At 38.7% G+C, this 27,713-nt stretch overlaps 1 protein-coding gene across 1 annotated transcript in view; it reads right to left on the reverse strand.

Moving 5' to 3' along the window:
* Rxfp2 (relaxin family peptide receptor 2) overlaps positions 1-27,713 on the reverse strand; it is a 62,037-nt gene that overhangs the window by 13,171 nt on the left and 21,153 nt on the right. The window contains exons 3-13 of the mRNA XM_008825035.3: positions 25,729-25,806; positions 21,589-21,694; positions 19,970-20,041; positions 14,457-14,528; positions 13,294-13,365; positions 10,625-10,696; positions 9,286-9,357; positions 6,183-6,254; positions 5,209-5,280; positions 2,467-2,538; positions 2,297-2,368 (exon numbers count right to left, since the gene is read on the reverse strand). Of these exons, the coding sequence (XP_008823257.1) occupies positions 2,297-2,368; positions 2,467-2,538; positions 5,209-5,280; positions 6,183-6,254; positions 9,286-9,357; positions 10,625-10,696; positions 13,294-13,365; positions 14,457-14,528; positions 19,970-20,041; positions 21,589-21,694; positions 25,729-25,806 (832 nt within the window). The remainder of the gene's footprint in view (positions 1-2,296; positions 2,369-2,466; positions 2,539-5,208; positions 5,281-6,182; positions 6,255-9,285; positions 9,358-10,624; positions 10,697-13,293; positions 13,366-14,456; positions 14,529-19,969; positions 20,042-21,588; positions 21,695-25,728; positions 25,807-27,713) is intronic.

A 27,713-nucleotide genomic window follows, 5' to 3' on the forward strand; every position in this document is an offset into this window, starting at 1 on the left:
GTTCCATCCCCAGAACAGCATAAATAAATGAATAAATAAATAAATGAATGAACAAATGGCCATGGTGTCTTATATGACTATAAAGTTGTTCCACACTTTGATTTAATCAACACTGCCTTGGAAGTTCCTGGGTTTTATCCAGGAGCTGGTACTTCCAACCTGAAAACATCATCCAATGGGATCTAAAGGTAAATATTTACTTCTTTCTGGTCTCTGTGTCTTTTAGAGTGGAATCACAGAGGTATTAGGGGGAGCAGTCATTCAACACTGTTCAGAACAATCGTTTTCTCAGAACTTAGTGGGAAACATGATTCCTGCAATCCTTCCAAGCTGTGTAAGATATTCTTAAAGGGCTCCATTGATCACCCCTGCACTCTGAATTTATCCAGCAGCTTCTAAAAAATGTGGGTTTTTATGACCTCTTCAAGAATGAAGAGCTGTCATGTTCTTAGGAGGCAGAAAGAGAGAAGGCAATCTAAAATAATGGAATCATTTTGCTTTTAATAGTTAATTTGAAACATGCCTGGTTTTTACAGTTTATTTTTGGCTGATCTGAATAAGGATTTTGCAATATGATTTGAGTTTCCGTGGCCCAGTGGATCTTTCATGGAGGAGGAATACCCTTGCTCTCTAGACATTAGAAGTGAAACTTAAAGAGGGTCAAATCCCACTAAATCATTACATGGTCCCTCTGGGAAAACACTGAGTCCTTTTTAAAAGTCCCTCCTTATTTGTAAGAAACAGTATATATTAGTCTTTTTTTTTTTTTTTTCAAACTCTGAAACTTGGTTTATGACAAAGAATTCTAATCTTTTTTTTGTTAAAAGTCCCTCCTTATTTGTAAGAAACAGTATATATTAGTCTTTTTTTTTTTTTTCAAACTCTGTAAACCTTGAAACTTGGCTTATGACAAGGAATTCTAATCTTTTAATTACACTACATCCTGTAAAACTTGTTTAGGAAAAGGCCCCGATGCATTCCTGAGCCTGATGGCCTGGAATAATGGAGCTCTTTTCCCTTCCCAAAGATTCTTTAAACTAGCCAACTGGGAAAGACTGTGAAATCAGACCCCAACCAATGGGGAAGGACACGGGTCTCTTACGTTAGGGATAAAAGCCCCTCAAGCTTCTGGGTTCAGCGTGTTCTTGCTGGATCTGACTGATCACGCAGGCCATCCTTTAGCAAAAGTAAAATCTGCCTTGCCAAGTTAAAAAAAAAAAGTTCCTCCGAGTCTTTCATTTGTCCTTCAGCTTTCTCTTTGACATACACCATCTACATTTTATGTGAATGGTGTGATTATTTGACTAATGCTCTATAAAATTCTAGATTAGAGTCATTATACCTTAAATGTATAAGGCAGTGCGATGCATACGTTCATGTCCAATAAATGTTTGTGGAATAAATAAATGTGCCAGTGAATCTCAGAAAAAAGAAATTAGACAATAAAGAAATGAAAGTGTGAAGAAAGAACAAGGGAATAGTTATTATTTCAGAAAGCATCATACATAAGGTGGCTTGCTATTTTGACTTTCAGGAATGCAGTATGCAGAGTGAAGAGAAAAACCAAGTTCATATCCTGGTCTGTTCTTATGTTTAACAACAATAGGTTAGGACTGGAGAGATGGCTGGAGTGTTTAAGAGCACTTGCTACTCTTTCCAAGGACCTGAGTTTGGTTCCCAGCACCCATTTATGGCAGCTCACAACTACTTCTAACTCCAGTTTTAGGGAGATCTGCTGCCCTCTCTTGGCCTACATAGGGATGTGCACATACCTGCATACAGACACACAGATGTATGAACAAAAACTAATAAATCTTAAAAAAGCACATAATAGGTTAAAGATAGGTTAAGATACTAAGCAACACCAACTGATTGAACATCCATATTTTTGCATATTTTTCACTTATTAAAAAGTAAAAAGAAACGGTTATCATGAAATTTCTCTCAAGAAAGGGGAAAGGGAAATATAAAGCAAGTTTTACATTTATTTTTGCCAATATTTTAGAAACAAAATTATTAAAAATTTAATTATTTGTGAAGATTATGGGATTAGATGTTTCCATGTGAGCCAGATTTTAGGAAGGATGTGTACATAGCTTTAGACACAGATGTGGTTTTCACGTAACTAAATGGTCATAAAAGCAGCTTTGTTATGAATTAGTTCATGATTGGCAGCCACAATGGTGGTCAGGATTGCCTGAGGATGCCTGCTCCAGTGTGAGAGACACCTGGTTAGAAACAAATATGTCACTAAGCAAAAGAATCCCCATTGCCACAATCATGATGCTTTACTTACAGAGACTGAAGTTGTTTAAGACTTCCAAACTGGTTCTTGTGAAGATACAAGAGAGGATTGGACGACAGGTTCCTTTTTTCCATTAGAGGAAGGAGGGATAAGCATGGCTGTTATTATTTTGGAAGGCTAAGATGTCGCTATTAAAATCTGATGATGAGGGGAGAACTTACAGTTTTTGTAGAAGCTGCAGGTCATTGAAAAGGTGAGCCGGCAGTGTCGTTATCGCATTGTTAGATAGATCCCTGTTGATAACAGTAAAAACCCAAAGCAATCATACTGGGAACAATTACTACCTTCCCATTTGATGCAACAGAAAATGTGAATCCAATTTAACCAACCTGATAACTTGTTACACAAGACCACTTGAGTCAGCAGAGGGGTTTGTTTTCCATCACTTGCAGACAATGTGGCATTGTGCTCATCCAGTTCCTATCTGGAATTTCCTCTCACCCCTTGGCCAACACATTCTGGCTTTGGTATCTCTGATTAATTTCCTGTTTGAGGCACTCTTTGTACTCTTCTATTATATACACGGCCTACTCGTTCCCTAGATGTTTATCCAGCTAATCTTTTTGAGGTCAAGTCTTGCTTCTATTTATTTTGCATTCCAATTAGGTTAGTGTTGGCTACTCAGTATCTACTCAGGACAATCTTGAGTGGATACATTTATGAAATAATATATATATATTTATATATATTGCTGTTGTCAGGGATTGAACCACTGGTGACTCGCTCTGCCGCTGATCCACACATTCCAGTGATTTAAATGCATTCTTTTTAATACATGTATTAATAATGTACTAATTAAGCACATTCTTCTACTGTACTGTTTTGCAGAACAAATCCAGTATTTATAATTAAATATAATAACACTGTCCAATCTAGAAAGAATCATAGGGAAGTGACTCTACAGAATGTGGCAGAGAGCTGTTGGAATTGAAGTCATGAATCTGTAGAGATTCTATAACATCTTTCTGAGCTGGAGAACCTGTTAAAGGTGAAACTCACATACAATTGTCTAATTAAGAATAAAACGTGCCAGGAATGGTGGTAGATGTTTTTAATTCCAGCACTTGGGAGGCAGGGGCAGGCAGATCTCTGTAAGTTTGAGGTTAGCCTGGTCTACATAGTGAGTTTGAGATCAGCCTGGGTTACATGAGACCCTGTCTAAAGAGCAAGAGGGGGAATGAGAAAGAAAAGAAAAGGAGAGAGAGAGAGAGAGAGAGAGAGAGAGAGAGAGAGAGAGAGAGGCTAACTTGTCATTTTGAAAACCACCAGTAATCCATTCCAACCCACTTAGCCCCAAATAGCTATGAGAAATCCAGAAACAGATTTCTAGTGGTTTTAAAAATCACAAGCTAGCCCTTCCCACTTCCTCTTCAGACAGAGTCTCATGTTGCCTAGGCTGACCTTGAGCTTCCTATGTAGGTGAGTCAGACCTTGAATACTTGATTCTCTTGCTTTCATCTCAGAAGTTTTGAGATTATAGGTGTGCATCGCGAGGCCCAGATTTTCAAACTACTATTTCCCTTTTTTTCTCAGAAAGTTAGTATTTTTTTAAAAAAAATTTATTTATTATATTATGTGTATGCGTGTATTGCCTGCATGTAGGTAAGGGCTCCCATGTCGTGCAATGCCCGCAGAGGACAGAGAGGCTGTAGGATCCCCTGGAACTGGAGTTACGGACAGTTGTTAGCTGCCATGTGGGTGCTGGGATTCGAACCCAGGTCTTCTGCAAGAATAGTCAGTGTTCTTAACTGCTGAACCTTCTCTCCAGCCCCTCAAACTACTATTTCTTAAATGGCTCCCCACTCCCACTTTGGAAGTGAGGTTCTATCTACGTGTAGAATGAGAAGAGGGATAGGAAAAAAAATCCAGAATGTGTTTCCTTAAGCTTATGTATAAAATAAGCCCCTGGTTTGTCCCAGGCTACTGCCCTTCCCCATTTTGTAATCCAAATTCATATCCTTTCTTCAGAGTCTGACCAGGAATGGGCCTCCAAGAAAGTCACTTCTAAATATGTTGCCTTCAACTGTTTGCTACAAAAAGGATCATATTTTAAGTTCAAGTGCAGAATACTGCATATGCAAGTCACTTAAAATATGTGTGAATTTTATTTATAATACTCATTAATTATAGTGAATAATCATAATTACTTTAAAATTGCTTTTATTGAGACATTATCCTCTGTCCCTTAAGACCCAGGTATAAAGAATGGAGGAAAAGTTGTTTAAGACATCAATTTCTCTTTTGAGGTCCCAATCAGAAGGTGAGTTGGCCTGTCTATAAGGTAATAGATATAATTTAACTTCCAATGATGCAGTTCTCTGGGCATCAATGAATTAATAACTAAACAAATGTTTTTGAAATCTTAAATCTACAAAACATGCATCGAACAAGGAAAAATTACGTGAATTGTCTTGAGTATTTCTCAACAAGCCTCTCCACATTGTACATGTGTTTGCTTTGCCTGCTATAGAAGTCATAATTCTCAAGAGATAAGAATTTTTATTCCTATGTTCAGATATAATCAGTTACCATCACTTCAATCAGTTCACTATTCATTCAGCAAGCATTTCTTGAGCCTTAACCATACCAACTATTAGAGATAAACAAGCCTCATATTTAAGAAGCCATGGAAAACTGACTTGTTCCCCAACACACATATACATGAAATTGACCAAACGAAATAGGTAGAGAAAGTAGGGTAGGTTAGCTCCCTATTAATTCCATCATATAATTTTAATGTGCTTTGACTTTAGGATAATGCCGGCTTCCTTAATTGGTTTTTAATATCCAATAGGCTACAGAAGTTTGATTGCTGCTAGTGGATAAACAGTCTCACTAGTCATTTGAATTGAGAATCTTGGAAGAAAGCAATCATATTCTTCCTAGTAGACGATGCTACTTACAGTTCTCCTAAATTTTTTAATGAAGAAAATGTCTTCTCTGGAACAAAACCAATTTGATTTCTAGGCAGAAACCTGTAAGACATGGCGAGAGTCAGCACTGGGGGTTTTCGTTGGGTGTCATTTAACAAGCCTTCTTTGAGGTCTCCAAGAGATGCTTTTCTGGTGAGGAGCCTGAGGCAAGAGTTTCTCTGGGAGGACGTTCCCATGTCTCGGGAAGACAGAGCAAGAGTCAGCACTGGGGGTTTTCATCTGCTATTATAATCACTTCTTGCTATGAGATGGCACTGCTCTGGGTGTTATCAAACAAACCTCTTTTGAGGTCTCCAAGGGATACTTTTCTGGTGTGGTACCTGAGACAAGGCTTTCCCACTGAGGCTATTCCTGCATCTCAGAAAGTGCTGTGTGAGCAGCTCAAGGCACCAAGTGTGGTCTTTGAAGCTATACTTTGTTTGGATTCTGATTATTTTAGAAAATGTCTCTTTTTAATTTTTCTGATCCATTATTTTTTCCAGCCACCTGTTCCATCAACAAGCATCGCTGAGTGCTTACTATCTATGGAAAACTATAATTATAACAAACACAAAATAGTTGTGTTTCTTAGCTTATCAGTTCAAATGTGCTAATTGGCCAATCCCTACTGTCCTACTCCCAGAAAAAGCACAATCAGCAATCAGATGCACCAATCAGAATCTAGGGCCAATCAGAATGCATTAAACCTTCCCCCATTTCTTTAGGGAGAGACATAGAATGAGAAATTGTGGGCAATGACAGTCAGTCACTGTACAGCTGGTCACTTTCTCATACAGGCCCTGATTTCACTGGGAAATAAACAAACCGATGTGCGCATCTTCCCAGTACTGAACTTTTATACCGAGGTTGGAAACAAGAAAGCATTTTCAAATCCACTATCAAGGTTTTCTTTGAGTTTCCCAATCTACAGCCTCTTCTCATTACTGAAGTTCATGTGTACTTACAGCACTGTGAGGGAGTCACAGGATAGAAACGTGGAATTTGTAAGATACTTTATTCTGTTGCCTTCCAGATCCCTGAAAACCATGGAGAGAAAACATTTTTAATATTTTTGTACAAGTTGTATGTTTGCAGATATTTGTTATTGATATAGCAGTTCTGAACCTTATTTTTACTTCACATTGTTTTTTGGCATAATCCCCTCCTAATTGTTGTGGGATTTATAATAAATATTACATTTCCTTTTTCTTTCCAACTGATGTTAAAACAATAAAATGGAAGGAAAGTGCAGTCAAGTATTTAGGGAAGGGAGTGCCTCTCTGTGCTGGGTACCATGCGATTGGCTTTAGAATTGCCCAAACACATCACTACTATCCACTGAGCTGGTGCGGTTCTGCACATGTAACACATTTTGCTGCAGGTGTCATTATAATCCATTCAACAAAAGAGCCAGGCATCCGAGATACTCAGAGGTTTAACTTCCAACTGTTCGCATGGTTAGAAAGTGTTATAATGGCCTTTCTAATTCAGATCTTTCTGCATCCAAAGACCAGACAACATAACTGTTCTGTGGCATCCTGGATCACAGTCCCATTTTCTTCCTCATGCCAGTCAAGATTTTGATGACGGAGAAACACAAACCAAAGTTCTCTGCACACATGGGACACTAGAGACAGGACAGAAATCTCAGTCTGTATATCCAAGCATAGATTCTTTCCACTCTGCTTCATGAATGCTGATGCCCAGAACAGCACAACACTGAGTGTGGCAGGGATACAGTCTCGGTATCACTGTCCCAGGGGAGCTTTCTAAAAATGCAGACTCCCAGGCTCCACACAGGACCGATTGAACCAGAAGCTCTAGCCCCGAGGGCTTGGCAAGTCCTGCTCTCTATATGCTTACTAGTGTTTTAGTGTCCAAAAGCACCAGCAGTAGGGAGACTTCTTTCTGCCACCTGGTTCCTTGGGACAGTGAGCCTCTCACTTGCTGGGGAAATGCCCCTTAAACCCTCTGAAATTCTCATTCTGAGCAGTGCAGGATGGCAGGGGATGAGAAAAAGCAGACTTTTCTGGCAACTTTCCAAATCCTCTCTCTCTCTCTCTCTCTCTCTCTCTCTCTCTCTCTCTCTCTCTCTCCAGAGTTTTGCTATGCAACCCAGGTAGGCCTAGCTCATGAGATCCTCCACTGTTTAAATGTACTTGCTTAATTCATAAGTACTTTTGAGACCGGGCCTTATATAGCCCAGGTTGACCTCGGAATCCATATAACTGAGACTGTTCTTGAACTTCTGATCCTCTTGCCTCTACCTCCCAAATGCTGGGGACTAGAAGTCCATATCACCCCTCATCCTTGGTTAAAACTGTGTTACCCTTATGTACCCAGGTTGACCTTAAACTCCTGATCTTCCATCTGCCTCCCAAGTGCTGGGATTTCAGGGGAGTGCTACCATGTCCAGTGACTTGGAAAACTGATTGAACAGTAGGGGAAGATAGACAAGCACATCAATGGCTATGTGATGACAGCGTCCCAAGACAGGTGTGTGAGGTGTAGAGAATGGTGGCTTGATAGAGCTTTGTATGAGCAGTGCTGGAAGCACAAAGGCAGCCACCCAAGCAACTTCTTAGAGATGTTCTCAGAGTTGTTGTTGGAAATGTACAAGGGAGCAAGATTGTTCCAGTTTAAGGAAGAGATGCACTAAGGAAATTGGTTTAGGAGGATACTTTGATATATGTTGACAGAAGAAGCATGTGGAGGAGAGAGCAGGAGGAGATTGGATGGGCAAAGGATGGAAAATGCCAAGAAAAATATTTAAGAAGCAATAAATAAAATTATTCAGTGAAGTAAGCCATTTTGGGACAGAAGCTATATGGTGACCTTGAAGTGTCCCTTATCTCAGTTATATAGATTCTGAGGTCAACCTGGGCTATATAAGGCCCAGTCTCAAAAGTACTTATGAATTCAGCAAGTACATTTAAACAATGGAGGATCTCATGAGCTAGGCCTACCTGGGTTGCAGAGCAAGACTTTGTCTCAAATGTTACACCATTGACACACTGATAGTGAATTATGGTTGGATCAAGCAATAAAAGATCATGTTAAGGGCTGGAGAGATGGCTAAGAGCACTGACTGCTCTTGCAGAGGACCCAGGTTCAATTCCGAGCACCCATATGGCGGCTAACAACCATCTATAACTTCAGTTCCAGGGGACCTTAACACCCTCTTCTGACCTCCAAGGGCATTGTACAGCATGGGTGCATTTACACACATGCAGGTAATACACTCATACACATAAATAAATTAAAATAATAAATAAAAATACTTAAAAAAAGTGTTAAAGTGGACTCATTGGACTAGGACAGTTGTTAAAAGAAGAGCAGGAAATGCTCCTGTGAGTGGCCAAAGACTTGGGTTAGCTATGCAATAAGCTGGGTTGGTTCAAGAAAGTGGAACACAATCTTACACCTTTAGGAATGCTCAGAGGATCTTTTTGTTTGTTTTTGATACAGATACTCACTATGTAACCCAGGCTTGACTTAAATTCTCAGTACTGCTGCCTCAACCTCCCAAGTGCTATGTCCTAGTTATTCTCAAAGGACATTTTATTATTCAAATGTTTTTTGATTTATTTATTTTTATTTTATGTGTATGAGTATATTGCTTGCATGTATGCAAGTGCCCTATGTCACGCAATACCCACGGAGGTCAGAAGGGGGTGTCAGATCCCCTGGAACTGGAGCTATGGATGGTTGTTAGCTGTCATATGGGTGCTGGGATTTGAACCTGGATCTTCTGCAAGAGTGGCCAGTACACTTAACTGCTGAACCATCTCTCCAGCCCCATTATTATTTTATTATACAAGGTTACATAAGTCTAATGTACATTGGGCGTATTCTCTCCCTCCCTCCCACACCCTTATACCCTCTCTTTTCTTGAAAAGATTTTAAAGAAAACCAGGAAGATTTTTTAAATCAGGAAGTAACAATTAGATTTTGGTTTTGGAAAGAAATTAGAGATAGATTTTTTTTAAAAGAAAATTTAGAATTAAATTCATGACTAGTTTTCCTAATGTTAACAAACAACAAATTCAATCGTTGATGAATACTCACAGCCAATTGAGTTGAGGCATTCGCATACACAGCTGTTCAGGAAGGGCCTCTAAGTAGTTATTAACCATAGACCTCCACACAGAGAGAACAGTAATTAGAAACAAAACACTATACCACTTGAAGAAGTGTAGTTTTGTTATTTAACAACTTTGAAAATTGTCTGTTAAAATAAATATTTTAGGATGAAGTCTTTGTACATAACTACACCTTTAAAAAACAATGCTTAAATATGTGTATGACCAGGATTAAGGAGTAGATATTGTCAAAGAAACTATGAATATGTAAGTATGATATACATCCTAGCAACAAACATTAAGCAGTTTAATTTTATGAGATGGAACAGAAGCATATATCATGCAATGATTTCAAAGTTCATGATAATTTTCCTTGTGCACTGCATGTCTGTAATCATACCAGTGTCATACCTCCGAAGTTTTTTCCTCTGGGAAGCATTAATCATTTATGACATTAAAAGGCCATACTGGAAACTGCATTAAATCTAAGACATAGCAATAAGGGGAATTTGGGGAAAGAAGACAACTTATGAGCATGCTAAGCTATGTGATTAAGATACTGTGGCCCCTTTGACAAATGGGACAGTTGTGAGGCTATATCACCAATTGTAAAGAACACACTGATCCCCCGCTGAAAAGTCACCGTGGAAGTGCAGTCATGAAGACAGCTCTGTTAGCAGGACAGAGATTTTGGTATTTTTATTGCTTGTCTCTGGGCAAAAGCACATTCACCTCTAGTAAAAAATGGAGTTGGAGCTGAGCTCCTATAAGATTTTATTAGGTTTAAGTGTAGTTAGGATATCAGGAAATAAATTTCTGGGGCTGGAGAGATGGCTGAGAGGTTAAGAGCACTGAGTGCTCTTGCAAATGACCTGGGTTCAGTTCTCAGCACCCACATGATGGCTAACAACTGTTCATAACTCCAGTTCCAGGGGATCTGATGCCTTCTTTTGACCTCCATGGGCATTGCACTCATGTGGTGCAGTTACATACATGTAGACAAAACATTCATACACATAAAATAAAAATAAGTAAAATCTTATAAAACATTGCTAAAAAAAAAACCAATCTGTTTAACCACTGCAAATAAAAACATGACTTGAGACTTCGGGAAATTAAAGAAGATTTGAAAAAAGCAACAGGCTATATAACATAATCATCTGGCAAGCTGTTCCCTTTGGGGCAGGAAGTAGCAACAGAAACTGGGTGGAAATGCATGAAAGGTAGTGAGCAATGAACACTTCAGTGGGTTTGATTTTTTAAAAGCGTTTTCTGTAAGCTGGTGTTTTCTAGACAGATGTATTGAAAGGGACATGGATACTTACAGGAAAAATAAGGAATTTAATCCAGTAAAGGATCTTTGTGAAATTCTGGTTATTGGATTGTCATCTAAAATTCTGACAAAACATACCAAAACATTTCCAGTGTTAGAGACATTTCTGAAATGAAACCAGGAAAAAAAAAAAAATAAAAGGCTCATGAAAACCCTGCCTCCCTCACCTGACCCACTCCTTCCTGTCCTTTTTATGGAGCTCAGGTGTCTTATTTATTTTAATTTTTGTACATGCATGCAATATATTGTGATTAAGTCCAACCCTAATTCTTTCTCACTCTAATTCTTTTCCAATTCCCCACCACTATTCCCTCCAAACTTCATGTGTTCTTTTTGTAAAATCCACTGAGTCCTCTCGTGTCACCAGTATGTGTATGGGTCTTTGCTGGAGCAAGGTCATACAAGGATGGCCTCTCAAGGTCTGCATTCCTGAAGAAACCTGACTCTCCCTCTCCTAGCAGCCATCACTTTCAGTAGCTCTTCAGCTTCGGGTGGGACCTAGTGAACATCTCTCTTCTTCATGATGGGATTTTACCTGGCTTGACCTGGTGCAGGCCTTCTGCATGCTGCCACAATTGCTGTGAGTTCACATGTGCAACTGCTCTGTATGTCCTTGAAAATTTTTCCTTCATCCTATGATTGGAGCATTGTTTTTCTTCAGATTCCTATAACTCTTCTCCCAGTACTTGGAGCTGATTTCTCTCTCTCTGTATCTACCTCACAAACTGTACTTATTGACTGACTATGGGCTCCATCTGTTCTCTGATCTGCTGATTGACTAAACAAAGGACGGATGGGCATATTCCCTCTCAAAGGAAGAAGAAAGAATATTGAATATCTTCACCATAAAGAAATAATACATGATTGAAGTGATAGACATCTTGAACAAGATTTAAACTTCACCCAATGTATGCATATGCTGAAACTTTACACAGTACCCAATACTATGAACAATGCTTATGCTCTTATGTATCATTTAAAATAATTAAAAATACATTTCCGTAATGATTGTTAAGATTGGTTGCCATTTCAAAAATTTTTGATTGATTTATTTTTATTTTATGTGTATGAGTGTTTGCCTACATGTATGTAAGTCTACCATGTATATGCAGTGCTTGCAGAGGCCAGAAGAGGGCACTGAATTCGTCCCCTGGAACTGGAGTTACAGATGGTTGTTAGGTGCCATGGGGGTGCTAGGAACTGAATCTAGATCTTCTACAAGAGCATCCAGTGCTCTTAACCACTAAGCCATCCTTCCTTGCCCAAGATTCACTGTTTTTATGTGTTAATTTTCTATGTCAAAAATCGAAAATTTCTTTTCTTTCTTTTTGGTTCCCTCCCTTCCTTGTCCCTCCCTCCTCCCTCCCTTCCTCCTTCCCTCCCTTCCTTCCTCACTTTCTTTTAATGGGAAGATGTGCTTCACGAAATAAATATGACAATGTGTATAAAGTGCTACCAGGCATATATAGTCCCCTAATAAGTGTTATCTTGCCCCCTCAACAAGAATGAATGATAATATAATTCTTAGGAAATCACAAATAATTACTTAATCCGCTGACTAAACGATGCTTTAATAAGGTCTGTACAAATGAACACATGGAGATGAACACATTCATAAGGAGCTCTGTGGGAGAAGAGCAAACATAGTGTACAGTCAAACTATTGTTTGACACTGTTTGGTATAAAGGGGAATAGGCTGCCTTTGAAGTGCCAGGGCCTCCTGTTCTCAGAGGTCTCTAGTAGGTAGAATTGGGAGCAAGAAGTTACACGGAGCACCTAAGATGTGCCAGGAGTTCTATTTTATGTGACAGTGGTTACAACATTTCTCTTATACAAAAGGATTATTAGAAGAAAAAGATCTAGGAGGACTAAGAGGGTTGGCTAGAGCCTGGAGCTGGGTGCACATGGGATCTGGATGGGGCTGGAGCCCTGGCTTTTCCACTAGCCTATGTGAAGACAATGAGCAAAGTAGCACAGAGCCTTTCTACCACCCTTTCCTTACTGTGCAGAGGAAAGCACACCCGGCTGATGAGATGCCTGGGGATGGACCTGTGGCTCAGCTGGAAAGTGGAAAATGCCACGAGTTACCATATTCTTGGACTTCTGAATACTCTGAGGATTAGAGCAAGTCCTGAACCTGTTTGCCTTTTAATGGTGCTTTCCAACAGTGGACAGTTTTTCCCTCTGTTGGACATTTGGCAATGTCTGGAGACATTATTCTGCAGTCACAACTCAGAGAAGGTTCCTCTGTTGTCTAGTGAGTAGAGGCCTCAGATGGTGCTAAACATCCTGCAATGTATAGGGCACACTGTCTTCCCTGCTTTGCTGGAGTAAAGAATTAGGTAAGTCAAAATATCAATAGTGCTGCAGCTGAGGCATTCTGTTCTTTGTAACACCAGATGGTGGCTGACTGGCTTGGCAAGGCTCTTGCTGGGTGCAGAGGTTCCCCTGTAACAACATGGTCAGCTTCCTTTTTCCCACAATCATCCTCTGACTTATCCATGTCTGAACTGCTTGGGCAATGTACTCCAGATTATATATTAGTCAGAATCATAGATATGATAAACCAGAGACATCCCAGCATGAAAAACTATCCAGCTATTGCTGTCAGTCATTAAAACTATGGTCATTTGTAGGAGAGAGAAAAGCCAGGATACTTACAACCAAGTGAGTTGATATAAGTCTTTGAATATTCCAGGTCCGAGGGTTGTGATGCAGTTGTGGCTGAGATATCTACGAATAAGATGGGTGCATTAATTAGGCAAATTCCACATCCCAACCAGTCACATGCAATTAGACTGATGGTGATTTTGAAATATGGGCATCCGCTTTTGCAAGCACGATGCTGGAAAAGCAGAAGCAGAGACAAGGATGACCAGCAGGTGACTAGAACCACAAGACCGTCCTGGGCCACACCATGGCCAGGGCAAGGAAAGTGGCCAAGAACAATATTTTGGGATGTTAAATTAGGCTAGAGTAAAAAGGAATAATAACTTCTGTACTTTTTGGGTCATATCCTTAGTACACTACTATTTTAAGAAAGTATAAAGTGAATTAGCAATGGTAAGAATAAAATAAAATACTGAAATACGGCGGAAATGGTCGGTCTAACACCAAGAAGCTGATACTAAAGGAAGCCTTCATATGTCTTTTAGTAGAAGTCAGAAATTTTGAATAATTCTTTCAGTGTAATAATAAATCTAGGTACCATTTTGTGGTGCTTGGGATCAAATCCAGGGCCTCTCAAATGTTAAACAAATGCTCTATCACTGAATTATATTCTAGTCTTATTTGAGCACTTTGCATTCTTCTAAGGTTCCTTCTATTTCAAATCAACTTTTGGTTCAATATAAAAACCTCCCATTCTACCACCGAAGTCTTTCTTCAAATCATACCCTAATATAATTATTTTTTTAAAAAAATGTTTTATTATTTTTATTTTATGTGTATGAGTGTTATGCCTGCATGTATCTAAGTGCACCTGTGTTGTGCAATGCCGCTGCCGTGTGGGAGCTGGGATTCGAATCCAGGTCTTCTGCAAGAACAACCAGTCTTCTTAACCACTGAGCCATCTCTCCAGCCCCCCCAATATAACTATAAAGGAGTTATAAAGGAGTTACTCACAATATTTGCAGATTATATAATCCAAAAAATGCTTTCCTGGATATATGCCTAATGCAATTATGCTGAAGATATCTGGAAAGAATAAGACGCTGGGATTCGAATCCAGGTCTTCTGCAAGAACAACCAGTCTTCTTAACCACTGAGCCATCTCTCCAGCCCCCCCAATATAACTATAAAGGAGTTATAAAGGAGTTACTCACAATATTTGCAGATTATATAATCCAAAAAATGCTTTCCTGGATATATGCCTAATGCAATTATGCTGAAGATATCTGGAAAGAATAAGACAGGAAAGTCAGGTGAGTATAGTTTATGGACGTTAATATTAGGTTGCTGTGTAATGTGCTCTTCACTTTCCTTACCTAAAGGCAATTCTCAAAATTGGATTATAAAGCACAAGGTCTTAGTCACACATTGGGGGTAGAGACATGATGGCTGTAAGCAAGCCAAGGCATGTACAATGAGGTTTGTCATGCCTGATCTGTACTACTGACGTCTGGTACGATGTGTGAATGTGGTGGCTCTAGTCTTCCTTTCTTCAAGCTGAAGCTATGGCAAGCTGGTATGAGTTGCTGGCCATGGGAGACCAACCAGCTCTCTCTGTCAAACATTCCTGATTTTTTTAGCACAAAGTTGTGCTTTTAGTTCCTCATTTATCTTCATTCTGGTCTCATGAACAAAGGAGAGGCCATTTGATTGTTTTCTACATGTAAAGCTAGAAGCCTGTGAATAGGTGTGCAGGGTCCCAGGAACTGCTGAACTGGGGCTGGCAAGTGACTTCAAATTTCAGGTCCATGATCTACAGCAATTTGAAAATACAGCATCGATTCAATAATAACACTGTTAGGAGGATCAGGGTAACGTCTACTTTCTGACCTCATTATTCAATGGGATGTTAGCCCTGAATTTGTAGGGCAGGAAAGAGCCATACTAATAATAGTAACAAATTACTCCATAATGGGTTTTGTTTTTTGTACGTGTGTGTGTGTATGTGTGTGTGTGTGTGTGTGTGTGTGTGTGTGTGTGTGTGATGCTGAGGATTGAACTCATGGCCTGGTGCTTGCTAGACAAGTGCTTTACTACTGAGCTATACCCAGAACCCCTAAGTTTTGATTTCTCTTGCTTTCACTTGAATTGGTGCTTAAAACACTGTGCTAATTGTTATGGTACTCTACTGCAAAACTACTGGCAGAACATGTTTGTTTGGCTTTTAACTATCCCTTGAATTTATTTTTAGAGATTTACTTTTACTTTATGTGTATGAGTGCTTTGTCTGCATGTATGTATACTTGGCCCCTTTGGAGGCCAGACAAGAATGTCAGATCCCCCTGGAAGTGGAGTTTCAGATGGTTGTTAGTTGCCATGTGGGTGCTGGGAACTGAACCTGGTCCCTCTGCAAGAGTGGTCAGGGGTCTTAACCACTGGATCATCTCTCCAGCCCCAATACTTTAAAATTTGTTCCACAACTGTTCCCTGTCTGAGCTTCCCAGCCTTTCCTTTGAGTCTTGATTGTAAAACTGACAAAAATGGATGTTTTTCTGTCTTAAGGCATCAGGTAAAGCCAAGAGTAGCTTCTTGTTTATCAGCTAAGCCATTCTTTAGCAAAGTTTACAAAAACTGTCATATTTTCCTGTATACCTCCATGTGGAGAAAGTTAGTAATGCAGGGCACATACATTACATCTGTGCTATTATGCAAAGCATAATACGTATGTATTATAATATGTACGTATCTGTGAGGAGGCACTTCCAGATGCAGCAGAAATTCTGCTTTGGGCTTAAGATTCTGCTATGAACAGGACAAATCAACACGGGTCAGTATCTCTTGAATTTACAGCACCTCTGGACTGTTGTAATGAAAGTTAATATGGCAACTTAGATTACAAATGAAAATAGAAAATGAATACAATAGGTTTGTTTTTCTTAGAACTCAAAAGCCTGGAGTGGTGGCATATGCCTTTAATCCCAGCACTGAGAGGCAGAGGAAGGTGCATCTCTGTGAGTTCAAGGCCAGCTTGATTTACAATAGTGAGTTCCAGACCAGCTGGGGCTACAGGGAGACCCTGTCCTAAAACAACAACAGCAGCAACAACAATTCACTATCTAACGAGGGCAGTTTCATTTTGTTTGAGATGATTATTAATTAAAAAATGTAGTGCATATTTTACCTGCATTGAAGAGATGGATACAATTACAAATTGGGAATTTGATCTGTGCTTGTCTTAGAATCGAAGGACGAAAAGAGTAAAACCAATGATCCGTGTGATTCCTCTGCTGAGTACAGACTCTCTCCTCTTACTGACATCAACCAAGACTCCAGTTCCTTAAATAATAAAGAGACCCTGGTCTTCTACTTAACTCCTGCCTGCTGCTGTGGAGAGACTTAGAGCCCGAAGTCTGGAGTCTCAGACATAGGCTGCTGAGCTTAAACTTTCTCCTCAGTATCTACATTCTTCTTCTAGAATGGTGGTTTAGGGACTGTAAGAGCAAATCTGGAAGTACGACAATTTGGCAAGTGGTGCCCTCTTTTCGTTCAAGATAGAGACATGAGCCCATTAAATATATTTTATCCTGAATGGCTTTTCTAAGAATAACTTACTGGTTCATGAATTCCTGCAGTTTCAGCTATCAAGATTTTTCAAGCGAAATACCACCAGGAATTTACGTACCTGACACTAAAGCAAATAAATGCTTTAATGACATGTATAGCTTATAGGCTATTTTAAAATGTGACATTATATATTCCAGAATCAGCGAGGCACCTTGAATTACATTTTGTTGCTAATGATTGATTGCATTTAACAAATACTCAGTTTAAGAAAAAAAAAAAACACCCAATTTTTATAAGGCTCATGTGACAATGAGGAGGAAAACTTCTGTTGGTTTCCATGGTAACAGTTATAAAGGATTATCGTCAACCCCATAAATTATATTTTATTTCTATGAAAGGTCATCTGAAACTACTTTTTCTTCTTCAACTTTAGAAAATCTTGACATTTTAAGAGATTATTAAGATAAATAAATTGATCAACAGTAAAAAAATATTATATTAGTTAAGCAATGTTTATTCATCTGGCAATTAAAATTTAATTTTAGTTTAAGAATTTATTCTTCTTGATGTCAGAATGACCTCAACTCTGCTGTGGGGATTTAGAATGGTCTAGACTAGAGACTCAGCTGATGGAAATTCTATGCTCTTTTAAATGATCCGAGATGACAGCAAATCTTGGAAAGGACAGTTTATCTTTTTTCCACTTAGAAATTTTGGGACCTGAATTATTAAGTACTTCCATATTCTTCCCTCCAGTGGCTACCTGTCACCACAAGAGGAGGTGTGGAGAGTGGACAGAGAAATCTAATTTTAGCTCTCCTGCCCTTACATTCTAGTGATATCCCTGCCTCCCCAGGACTCAAACCAGGGGCCAAAAGACACAGAATGGAATTCTGCTGGAGGTAGGACTGTGCATCTCTGCAGAAATTTTGTTAAATGCTAGAATGATTTCTCTGCATCTCTAGGTTTTTCTCTGTGATACAGTAAGCTATTACCCTGAGCATCAGAAGACCTGGACTCTGGTTGTGACTCTCCTACTAAGCAATTATAGATCTTAACTGAGTCACTTAACCATTATACACTTTAGTTGGCTCTTGAATAAGGTGACCTAATTAGGAGTTCTCATAGCTTCTACTATACTAGATGTTAGAATATGGTATAATTGGGATTTTAAATGTTCCCCAAAGGCCCATGTGTTTAAGGCTTGTATCTCAGCTTGGTGCTGTTGGGAGATGGTGTAAACTTTAAGAGGTGAGGCCTAATGGGAGGTCTGCAGGTCACTGGGGGCATGGCCTTGAAGGGGATGCTTCTTTCTCCTCCTCATTGTCCTTTGCTCCTTGGTAATGAGGTTAGAGGCTTTGTTTTACCATATGGTTCACTATAAGGCCAATCAATCCTAAACTGAACCCTCCAAAATTGTGATCCAAAGAAACCTTTCCTCGTTATAAATTGATTGTCTCAGGCATTTTGTAGAGTGGTAGAAAGCCAACTCAGAATTTAAACAGCTATTGTAAAACAAGAATCTTTTTAGTCCTTTCTGCTAGTGCTATTTTATTTCTTTCCCCATGAGTATTATACAGGCAGTGCAAGCACAATATTGATGCATAGGATGAATATGTTATGATTTTAAGAATTTCTGAGTTAGGAAGCACTGTGGTTAGAATTTCATCTCTAGAGGACTCTTGAAACCCAGAGCTCATGTGTAGCTATGCCAGTGTGTTAATGGCAATATGACCACACACTCTAGGAGGGAGCAGAAAGTCCTGACTGTATCTGGGATTACAGAGATGATGATCAAACCAGATAGGATGACTATCTATGTTCACACACAGCTCTACCCAGTGGACTTCCTTCCCTCATTTCTTTTTCTTGTATAAGGATACCTATCCTAATTTCATGAACAGGGAATCATTAATAATGTTTCCAGAAACTTTCTCTTTTATATTATGCTGAAAGGTAAACAATGGTTCAGCCAAGGTTTCCAGAAAGTATAGCATTACTTTGATGATTTTGTTGCCTAGACTATTAGTTCTCCTGACAGGTGTAGACCCTTCCAGCTTGAGCTTGGAAAGACTGATAGACACTAACCCAACCTACAAATTGTTGTTACATGGACCCATGCATTTTCTATTTGTTAATATCAATAAGAGATATCCCAATAATTTGTAGGAATATTCTTATTCCCTGTCCAGTGTAACTTTTCAAAGGCTCCAATATGAAGATGATAAGGTAAATGAATGATTATGAGCGTGCATTGTGAGGAAGGAATCGAGCAAAGGCTTATGGAATAAAGGATAGTTCATGAAAGTTGTGGTGGAGATTGAGGACTCCACAGAGACCACCTCTAGAAGCCATTTTTCCCAGGGCCCACTTGTTTTTCATGGACATTGGAGACATATCTCTTTATTTCTCACTGAATGTCAATTATCTGATGTTTTTATACTAATTACTGACATTTTGTTTCTTCAAATACGCTAATATCATTGTATTATTGTTATTACTATTATCATTGTTATTGCGGTTTTGCTCCTACTACCCTGGGAGGTGGTCTGTAGTCTACCATTTTATGCTGTAAATACTATGATTATTCTTGCCTCTATTTTCATTTTTTCCCTATTTTGGAAAAAAGTACATCTAGGGGGCTGAAGCGATGGTTCAGTGGTTAAGAGCACCAGATGTTTTTTCAGAGGGTCTGAGTTTGGTCCCCAGCACCCACATGGCAGTTAACAACTGTCTGTAACTCCAGTTCCAGGGGATCCGATGCCCTCCTCTGGCCTCTGTGGGCATTGCATGACATGAGTGCACTTACACACATGCAAAAGACTTACACTCATAAAATAAAAATCAATCAACAAAAGTACATCTAGTATTCCTAAATCTGCAGTGTTATTTTCCAAATAATATTAAGGAAAATATGAAACTATGTACTGAGGCATTGTATCTCAAGTCCATGTTAACTCTCTGGAAAAGTTTAAGCAAAATTAAGTCAGCTACTTTAAATTAAGAAATGGAAAGATGATATACTTTTAAATGCTTTATTTTCTAATCTTAAGTTTAGAAACAAACTCAGTGATTAAATATATAAACTATATTTCATTTTATTTTTAGATAAAAAAACATCACAAATGTTTTTCTTGTAAATACACCATGAATAGTTACTTACATCTTTTTGAGTTCTGTGAATTTGATGAAAGCTTTGTTTGGAAGGCTGTGGATTTTGTTTTTCTTAAGAGACCTAAAATAACATGTAAAATAGACTTCAATATGGTTTTTTTTTTTTCCTTTGAGAAAAGATTTCATGCATCCCACTACGTAGCCCAAGCTTATCTTGATTCTCAATTCTCCTGCCTCTGTCTCTTGAGACTGGGATTACAGATATGAGTCACTACACTCAGCTTCCTTATCAATTTTTATGGTACCCCAGACTCTTTCCTAGACACTACATGACAAAGATGATTTGGTGATATCAGTGGCAATGAGTACACATTTGAGCATCACAGTAACTGAAATCTTTTAGTGGCAGAATAAAATGATTGTAACGCAAAAGTGAAGTGCACTCTTGCAAAGTTTGAGGGTGGGCCACGCATTTTGAGAAAAACACCACGGTGAGCTGTATGAGGTATAGCATGGCTGCATTATGGGAAACACTTTTATTAAGTAGAATGAAAGCATTCTGAAATAGGACAAAAATAGTGTAGAGAAAGTAGTTAAACCAGGGATACACTAATTATCATTATCACATATCATGCACTTCATGATGTAACTGCATGTGCAGCACTTTTCTATGTAAGCACACCTGCTTTGCCCACACCGGTATCATCACAAACACATGAGTAACAGCTGTGCCAGGACATCATGATGGTGGTAACATTGCCAGACAAAGGAAAATTTCAGCTCTATTATAATTGTATGGTACCTCTATGGAACACATGGCCTGTCAGACATCTCACCATTGCAGTTCATAAATATTTCACAAGTTTAGCCAATTACTATAATAGATCTGAAAGCATATGATGATCTACCTTTTCTCCTTATTCTCTGGATAAGTTAACAGAACATAATAACAAGTAAAACAAAGACAATCAAAGATCTTGACCATCGGACGTGCTTTGATGAGGATATAACTCCAAATTCCCAAGGTTCTTACATTTTTTTCCTACAAAATTCAGGAAGGTTTGCATGACATAGCACACCTAACTTCATGGCTCTTTCATGTCTTTGTAGTCTGAGATGAATTTTCAGCTTTAAAAATAAGATGAGGGGGCTGGAGAGATGGTTCAGCAGGTAAGAGCACTGGCTGCTCTCGCAGAGAACCTGGGTCTGATTCCCAGTACCCACATGATGGCTAATAGCTGTTAGTAGCTCTAGTTCTAGGGACCCGACGCCCTCTTCTGACTTCTGAGGGCATTACACAACATGGGTGCACTTATGCAGGCAATACACTCATACACATAAAGTAAAAATAGTAAATAAATATTATGAAAATAACGAGATAAAGTGTTCCTCCCTTTCTTCAGCAGTAGACACACACAGAAACCAATAGGCAATTCAGAACATAGTTGAGAAGTGCATCAGGTCACAGACACTGTGAGTTGAATGTTAACCAGGCTCATCCGGGGACAGTATTTAAAATGTTTTCTCCTTGGAAGGAGGCATATCAATTTCCCTGATGACAGGTTTTAAAAGTAGTTTTAATTATTTGTTTATTTCTATTATTATAACGCTAATGTTTTCTGCGGTTTATCATAAGACTTTGGGGACAAATACCTTATAGATACTCACAGTAATGTCACATTGCTGGAAATCTTTGGCACAGAATTTAAATCAGTCTTTATACATTCCAATTCAGTTTCTTTGCAGTAACAGTGTTGTGGATACTGGTTGAGAACTAGGGAGAAAAAAAGAAGGATTTTTACCAGAAAAAAATACGATTACTTAATTATGACTTGTAACTGACATTGTCTTTTCATTAACTATGTAAAAGTTACGTCTACAAATAAATTTATTGAGCCCATAATAAAGGCAGAGAAGCATTCTCTGTAATTTAAGTACAGATCAGTGAGGTGTTCATCTCAGCTCTAGCTTCCAACAGTCATTTCAGAGGCATTAAACAGGTGAGTAGAAGAAACCACAGACATCAAATCATGTGGTGAAGAAAGATAAAGTTCTTTACAATGAAGAACACTTGCATGATTGAGTAAATCTTAATGACAATGACTGGATCAGTTCAATTCAATAGCACAAAGCACTTGTTAAATAAATACTTACTGGTCAAGATTTAATTCACGTTTCCCCTTTCAAACTTAGAGCTGTGAGAGGAATTAGAGGTAGATTCTGCCACAGCCACAATCTTATTAAAATCAACAGTCAGGCATCTTTTTATCCTGTTTTTTTTTTTTTTTGTGTGTGTTTTTCATTACCATGACGTTGAAAGTGAAAAGTAAAAGCTGTAGAGAAGGTATAAAGCTAAGAAAACCAAAGATCCATCTACATGAAACACTCAGAAGAAAGGAATATGATTTAGGATTTACTCTGAAGGAACTACAGAATTATTAATATAATAGCATATAAAAACGTAGAAATCTATGGAGAAAAAAGACTAAGTCGGACCATCAGACAATCCTCTGTGTGTGCGTGTGTGTGCGTGTGTGAGTGTGTGCGTGTGTGTGTGTGTGTATACATGAATTATAGAAGAATGAAAACTTGATGGAGGAGTAGGGAAGGGAAAAGAGGGTTTTTCTAGAATTTTCAATCTATTCATTGACCCTATGCTGCAGTTAAGAAACTGAGTTAGTTTTGAATTTCCATTACTATTAATTAGTGAATTGATTTTTAAAACAAGGTCTTGCTATGTATCACAGAGCCTTCTGCCTCAGCCTCCTGATTGCTGATATTGCATACATGTGCCATGGGTATAGACCCTCCTCTTACTAGTTTTTGCTTAAATGTGAGTATAAATTCTTTACAGTTGTCCTACTTCTTTTACATCACATTAAAAGTGAAGTAAATTTTGCTGAATTTCAGCAGCAAAGCCACCGCAGCTATTACCAAATACTTAATGTAAAAGATGCTTTCAGTGCATAAAATTTTGGAAGATGTTTTATGTTGTTTACATACTAATTAGCTCAACCCATTAAAGAAAATGTTAAAATGTTCACTTTGATGTTTATTGACATCAAGAATAGTGTGGTTGTATTAACAGATTGAATAATAATAAATTGTGGTTGGAAACTACTTGCCAATAAAATAATTTCATATGGTCAATCTGGGTGTTCTCCCTAAAGCAGAACTATGGACATAAATCTTACCCTCCCTCTCCTGCAAGCTGGTCATACCACCCCATCCTGATCTGGATTGTTCTGAAAGGCCTCTTGCATCTCTTTTAACCTTACTCTTCCCAAGGGCATTGCCTGGACTCAGATTCTTAGTGTTTATCTGGAGTGTTGCAGTAGACATTATAATCAACATCATTCCTTCTGCTCAATTGGCACAGTTGCTATTTTTGACCCAGATCCCTCTTGGTTGTGGGATCCTGTTCTGTATACACTGTCCTATATCTGACAGGATGCTCAGCAGTGTCTCTGTCTGGCTGTATGCCCTGGCTTCCAGCAGTGACCCGCCCTGCTTGGCTTTGGGCATCCAAAAATTTCATGGTCACTGCCAGACACAGTGGTCCCAGATGTGACATGCTACCCTACTCCATATTCTGCCCTAATCCATGCTCCAAAGGGGGCATTTTCTTACATTCATTTCTGATCATGTGCTCTCCCTCTTTATTAAAACAAAACCAAAACCAAAAAAACCCCCCCCAAAAAGACCCAACCCAGTCAAACAAACAGAAAAGCTACAACTCTGTTGATTGTCTACTGTGTGTAGACACGTTCTCCAAAATGGGAGGTGTTCAGAAAAGGTTCTAGAATTTTCAACTATATTTATATTAATCATATCCTTTTAAATTTCTATTTTTCTTTTATTTTTTGAGATATGATCTCACTATGTAGCTCAGACTGGCCTTGAACTCATTATCCTCCTGCTTCAGACTCTGCTGGAACTGTAAGCCCATGCCATCACATCGAGCTTAATTTTATATATTTGTGTATAATTAAGATTATAAATGAGCTATAAAGTAGTATTATAAAGTGTATACTGGCCAGCTATGGTGGTGCATGCCTTTAATCCCAGCACTCAGGAGGCAGAGGAAGGTGGATCTCTGTGCTATCGAGGCCAGCCTGGCCTACATAGCATGTTCTAGGCCAGCTGGGACTATAGGGAGACCCCATCTCAAAAAGCAAAAAGAAAGTGCATACTGTATTCTGTATTGACAGGGATTTGTTTGAGGACCTGCACGGATACCCAAATTCATAGATGTTCAAGTTCTTTCTATAAAATGGCGTAGTGTTTGCACAGAACTTATGTGTATCCTCTCGTATCCTTTAAAGTATCTCTAGATGTTTTATAACCCTGACGACAATATAAATACTATGTAGATTTATTACACTGCTTATATATTTATATACCCTATGATTGTAATATAATAGCATAGTATACATTAAGGAGTAATGACTAGAAAAATGTATAAGTTCAGCACAAATGCAATTTTTATCATAATATTTTTGATTTGTAGCTGGTTGAATCCACAGTTGTAGAACACTGGCTAAGAAGACTGTATACTGTTAGTATAATATTTAACAAGTTCACATTACTTAATGCATTCATATTACTAACATATATATGAAATTGTACATTCATCTTCATATACACTTATCCATACACACAGAGATAAATTCAATTCTACTAACAGTATAGAGGTCAACCTCCACAGTGTGTGCCCCAAACCCTTTAAGGGCAGGCTGCAGCTTCCTGAGTTTAGCTTGACCCTTCTACCTCAGTCTTGCAGAATCTTAGCACCGTTGGGAAAAGTCATTGAGCAGCCTGAATTGCATATGAATCTTACTGGCCTTGCTTCCTGTTGATCCCGTTACCTCTTCTTTCTCTCTCCAGGGACTTTCAAGTCTACCTCAATGGTACTGCTTGGGGAGTCTTCCCAACCCTGACAGAGTCATTGTTTCTTACAGTGGTCTTCTATGTCCCCTGTACAGCACAGAACCTTCACTGTTTCTGTAAAAATGTGCTTCCTGCTACATGTGAGGTATTTGCGTTTGGAGCACATTTTAGTTATTGTTTTACTCTCTGTGTCTAACATAGGGCCTGGGAAGCAACTCAAGCTCAACATTTTCACTGAAGAAAATAAATCAAAGAAAAGAATAACCTTGCCATTTGTCACAATTATTCATAATTCATATATTCCTGCAATCTGTACAGTAACACAGGAACGAACATGAACGAGGATGGATGTGTTCTTCCATCATCTCTGTGGGCCCACAGACAGACAGTACAATGGTTAGCCAGTGAAATGCATTGAAAAGAAACTAAGCTTCTGAGGGTAATTCATCCACCACAGCAGTCCCCCCTTATCCACATGGGACACATTCCAAACTCCCAGTGGATGCTTAACATCATAGATAATACCCAATCCTGAATATATTATTTTTTTCCTATACATACACACCTATGATAAAGTTTAATTTATAAATTTAATTTATAAATCAGGTCAGTGATTAGTAACTAATAATAGAAAAAATTATAGAACATACCATAATAAAAGTTATGTGAATGTGGTCTGTCTGACTCTCAAGACATTATTAATTTTATTTATTATTATTAATTATTATTCTGAGCTATATCCCCAGTGACTCAAAATATTCATTTAATATTTTGAGACTGTAGTAATTGACTGTAGGTAACTGAAATTGTTTACAGTGAAACCACAGATAAGAGGGGACTACTGTTCTCATATAAATCCATGCACCAGAAATCATGTTTTTGCAAAGCTGATACTGTCTTTGAACCAATACCACTTACAGCACTCCTGTGTTAATGTCACATTATTAACATTTCCATGGACTGTGCCAAATATGGTCGCCCATCCACTAGTGTCACCTGTAGAATGGTGATTAATATGTGTCAGTTATTCTAGAAATCAGATATCATAGCACAAAACAAAGGTATAAAAATTTAATGAAATTAAATTTTTAAAAATCTGTTCAAGTAATAGAATGATCGATATTTTCAAGATCGTAAGGGAGAGTCAAGCAAACAGTTTTGGGGTTTCCCTTCTTCACACTCACAAGTATTTCAAATGTATGCTTTGTAAAATACATAATGCAAATATTATTCTACATGTCTATATGCCTTGAAAAATATTACCTGTTTCTAATACTGAAATTTTGAATGTTTGGCCTGAATATGAGGACTGCACATGAGTGTGTGCTCAGAATTTTGTCTTGTCATGTGACAAGATTCATTCATGAAATTCATGAAAATTCATTTCATGAGAACATGGAAATGATGTGCTCGATGGAATGAGCTCTGAGAGAATTAAAGCTGCTTCCCTTTCTTGTTTGGGTGCTGGGGATTGAACCCAGGGCCACACACATGCTAAACATGTATTCTACCTCTCCTGCCCTATGATCCTTTCCAATGAAGCCAAACTAAAGCACCTTTTTCATAAAGGGTGCTGATTCCTACTGAGAGAAATAACATTTCCTCACGTTGTCATACATTGATGTTAACTCACCATGTCAGTTTCTCATTTGATAACATGATATTTTTATTTGCTATTTCCTTTTTGATGACAAAATCACATAAAAATGTACATACATGTATATTTACAAAAGGAGTCCCAAGTTTGAAGCACCATTACTTGAGCATGTGTTATAAAAATGATATTTTCATTATATTGTGCGACACTGAAGTTCACACAAATCAAAAAGTAAATTTAAATAGTCACGTGCAGGCTCCTTTGATCGCTGCTATCTTTAATTTACTTCTATTCTTTGTTAATATTCCCAACAGTTTACTGTGATGCCTTTAATTGCACTATGAGCAATTTAACATGCATTATTCAATTTGGGTTTAGAACACCCTTGTGAGATAGGTAAACAGTCACAGTGGTTGATTCCCGGGCAGTAAAGAAGAAATCTCTTTGAGGAGCTCATTCATTGATGATTACATAGCTGTCCCCAAATTGAGCACCGATTGAGTGCCTGCTGTGTACTCTACTCTCCTAGGTTCTGATAAGAGCAAAACAAAGCAGATTCAGGCCGCTTCTTAGAAGGCTCATGTCTGGGGAGAGAAAGACAGTAAAAAGGTAACACACATGGCTCTCCATGGGTATAGATATGCCCAGGTACTGGTGTGAGAATGGGAATGATGCCTGGGTAACTCTCTTGGAGGGGAGGGACACCTGAACTGAATCTTTGTTGTTGAGATACTATGGATTGAACCTAGTGCCTCATGCATACTAAGCAAGCACTCTACCACTGAGCTGTCTCTCAGGAGATATATGGGAAGATGTCAGAAATTACTTTCGTCTAAGGGAAGTGTGTGTGAGTACCCAGGGGCAGGGGAGCAAGTTACAGGCAGCTGCATGGCTACCTTATCAGATTGCTAGCTGGGCATTGCTGAAGAGAGCTGGCCTTGTGTGGTAGACTCGGAAGGTCTGAGTTCCAGTGTTTACTCTGTGACTAATTGGAGATATCAACCTCTCTCTCATCAGTTCTCTTCATAGAAGAATAGGCAGGTTAAATTAGGCAAGTTATATGGCCCCAGTATATAGTCCTAAACTCAGCCTGCAAGACCCTGTGTAATCTAACTCTGCTTTCCTCTTCACACTTTATATGCTTGCTGACTCTACTCAGGGCCATGCTGCCTTTTCTAGACCTTAATTACATTTTATTTCATTCAACTTCAGGGCCTCTGCCATGCCTAGAATTCTGTACCTCCAGAATAGACCCTTCTTTCCTTCCCTCGGTGCCTCCCTCGGTGCCTCCCTCCCTCCCTCCCTC

Source organism: Nannospalax galili, unplaced genomic scaffold, assembly GCF_000622305.1.
Source record: "Nannospalax galili isolate Female #2095 unplaced genomic scaffold, S.galili_v1.0 scaffold768, whole genome shotgun sequence".
Taxonomy (NCBI): Eukaryota; Metazoa; Chordata; class Mammalia; order Rodentia; family Spalacidae; genus Nannospalax; species Nannospalax galili.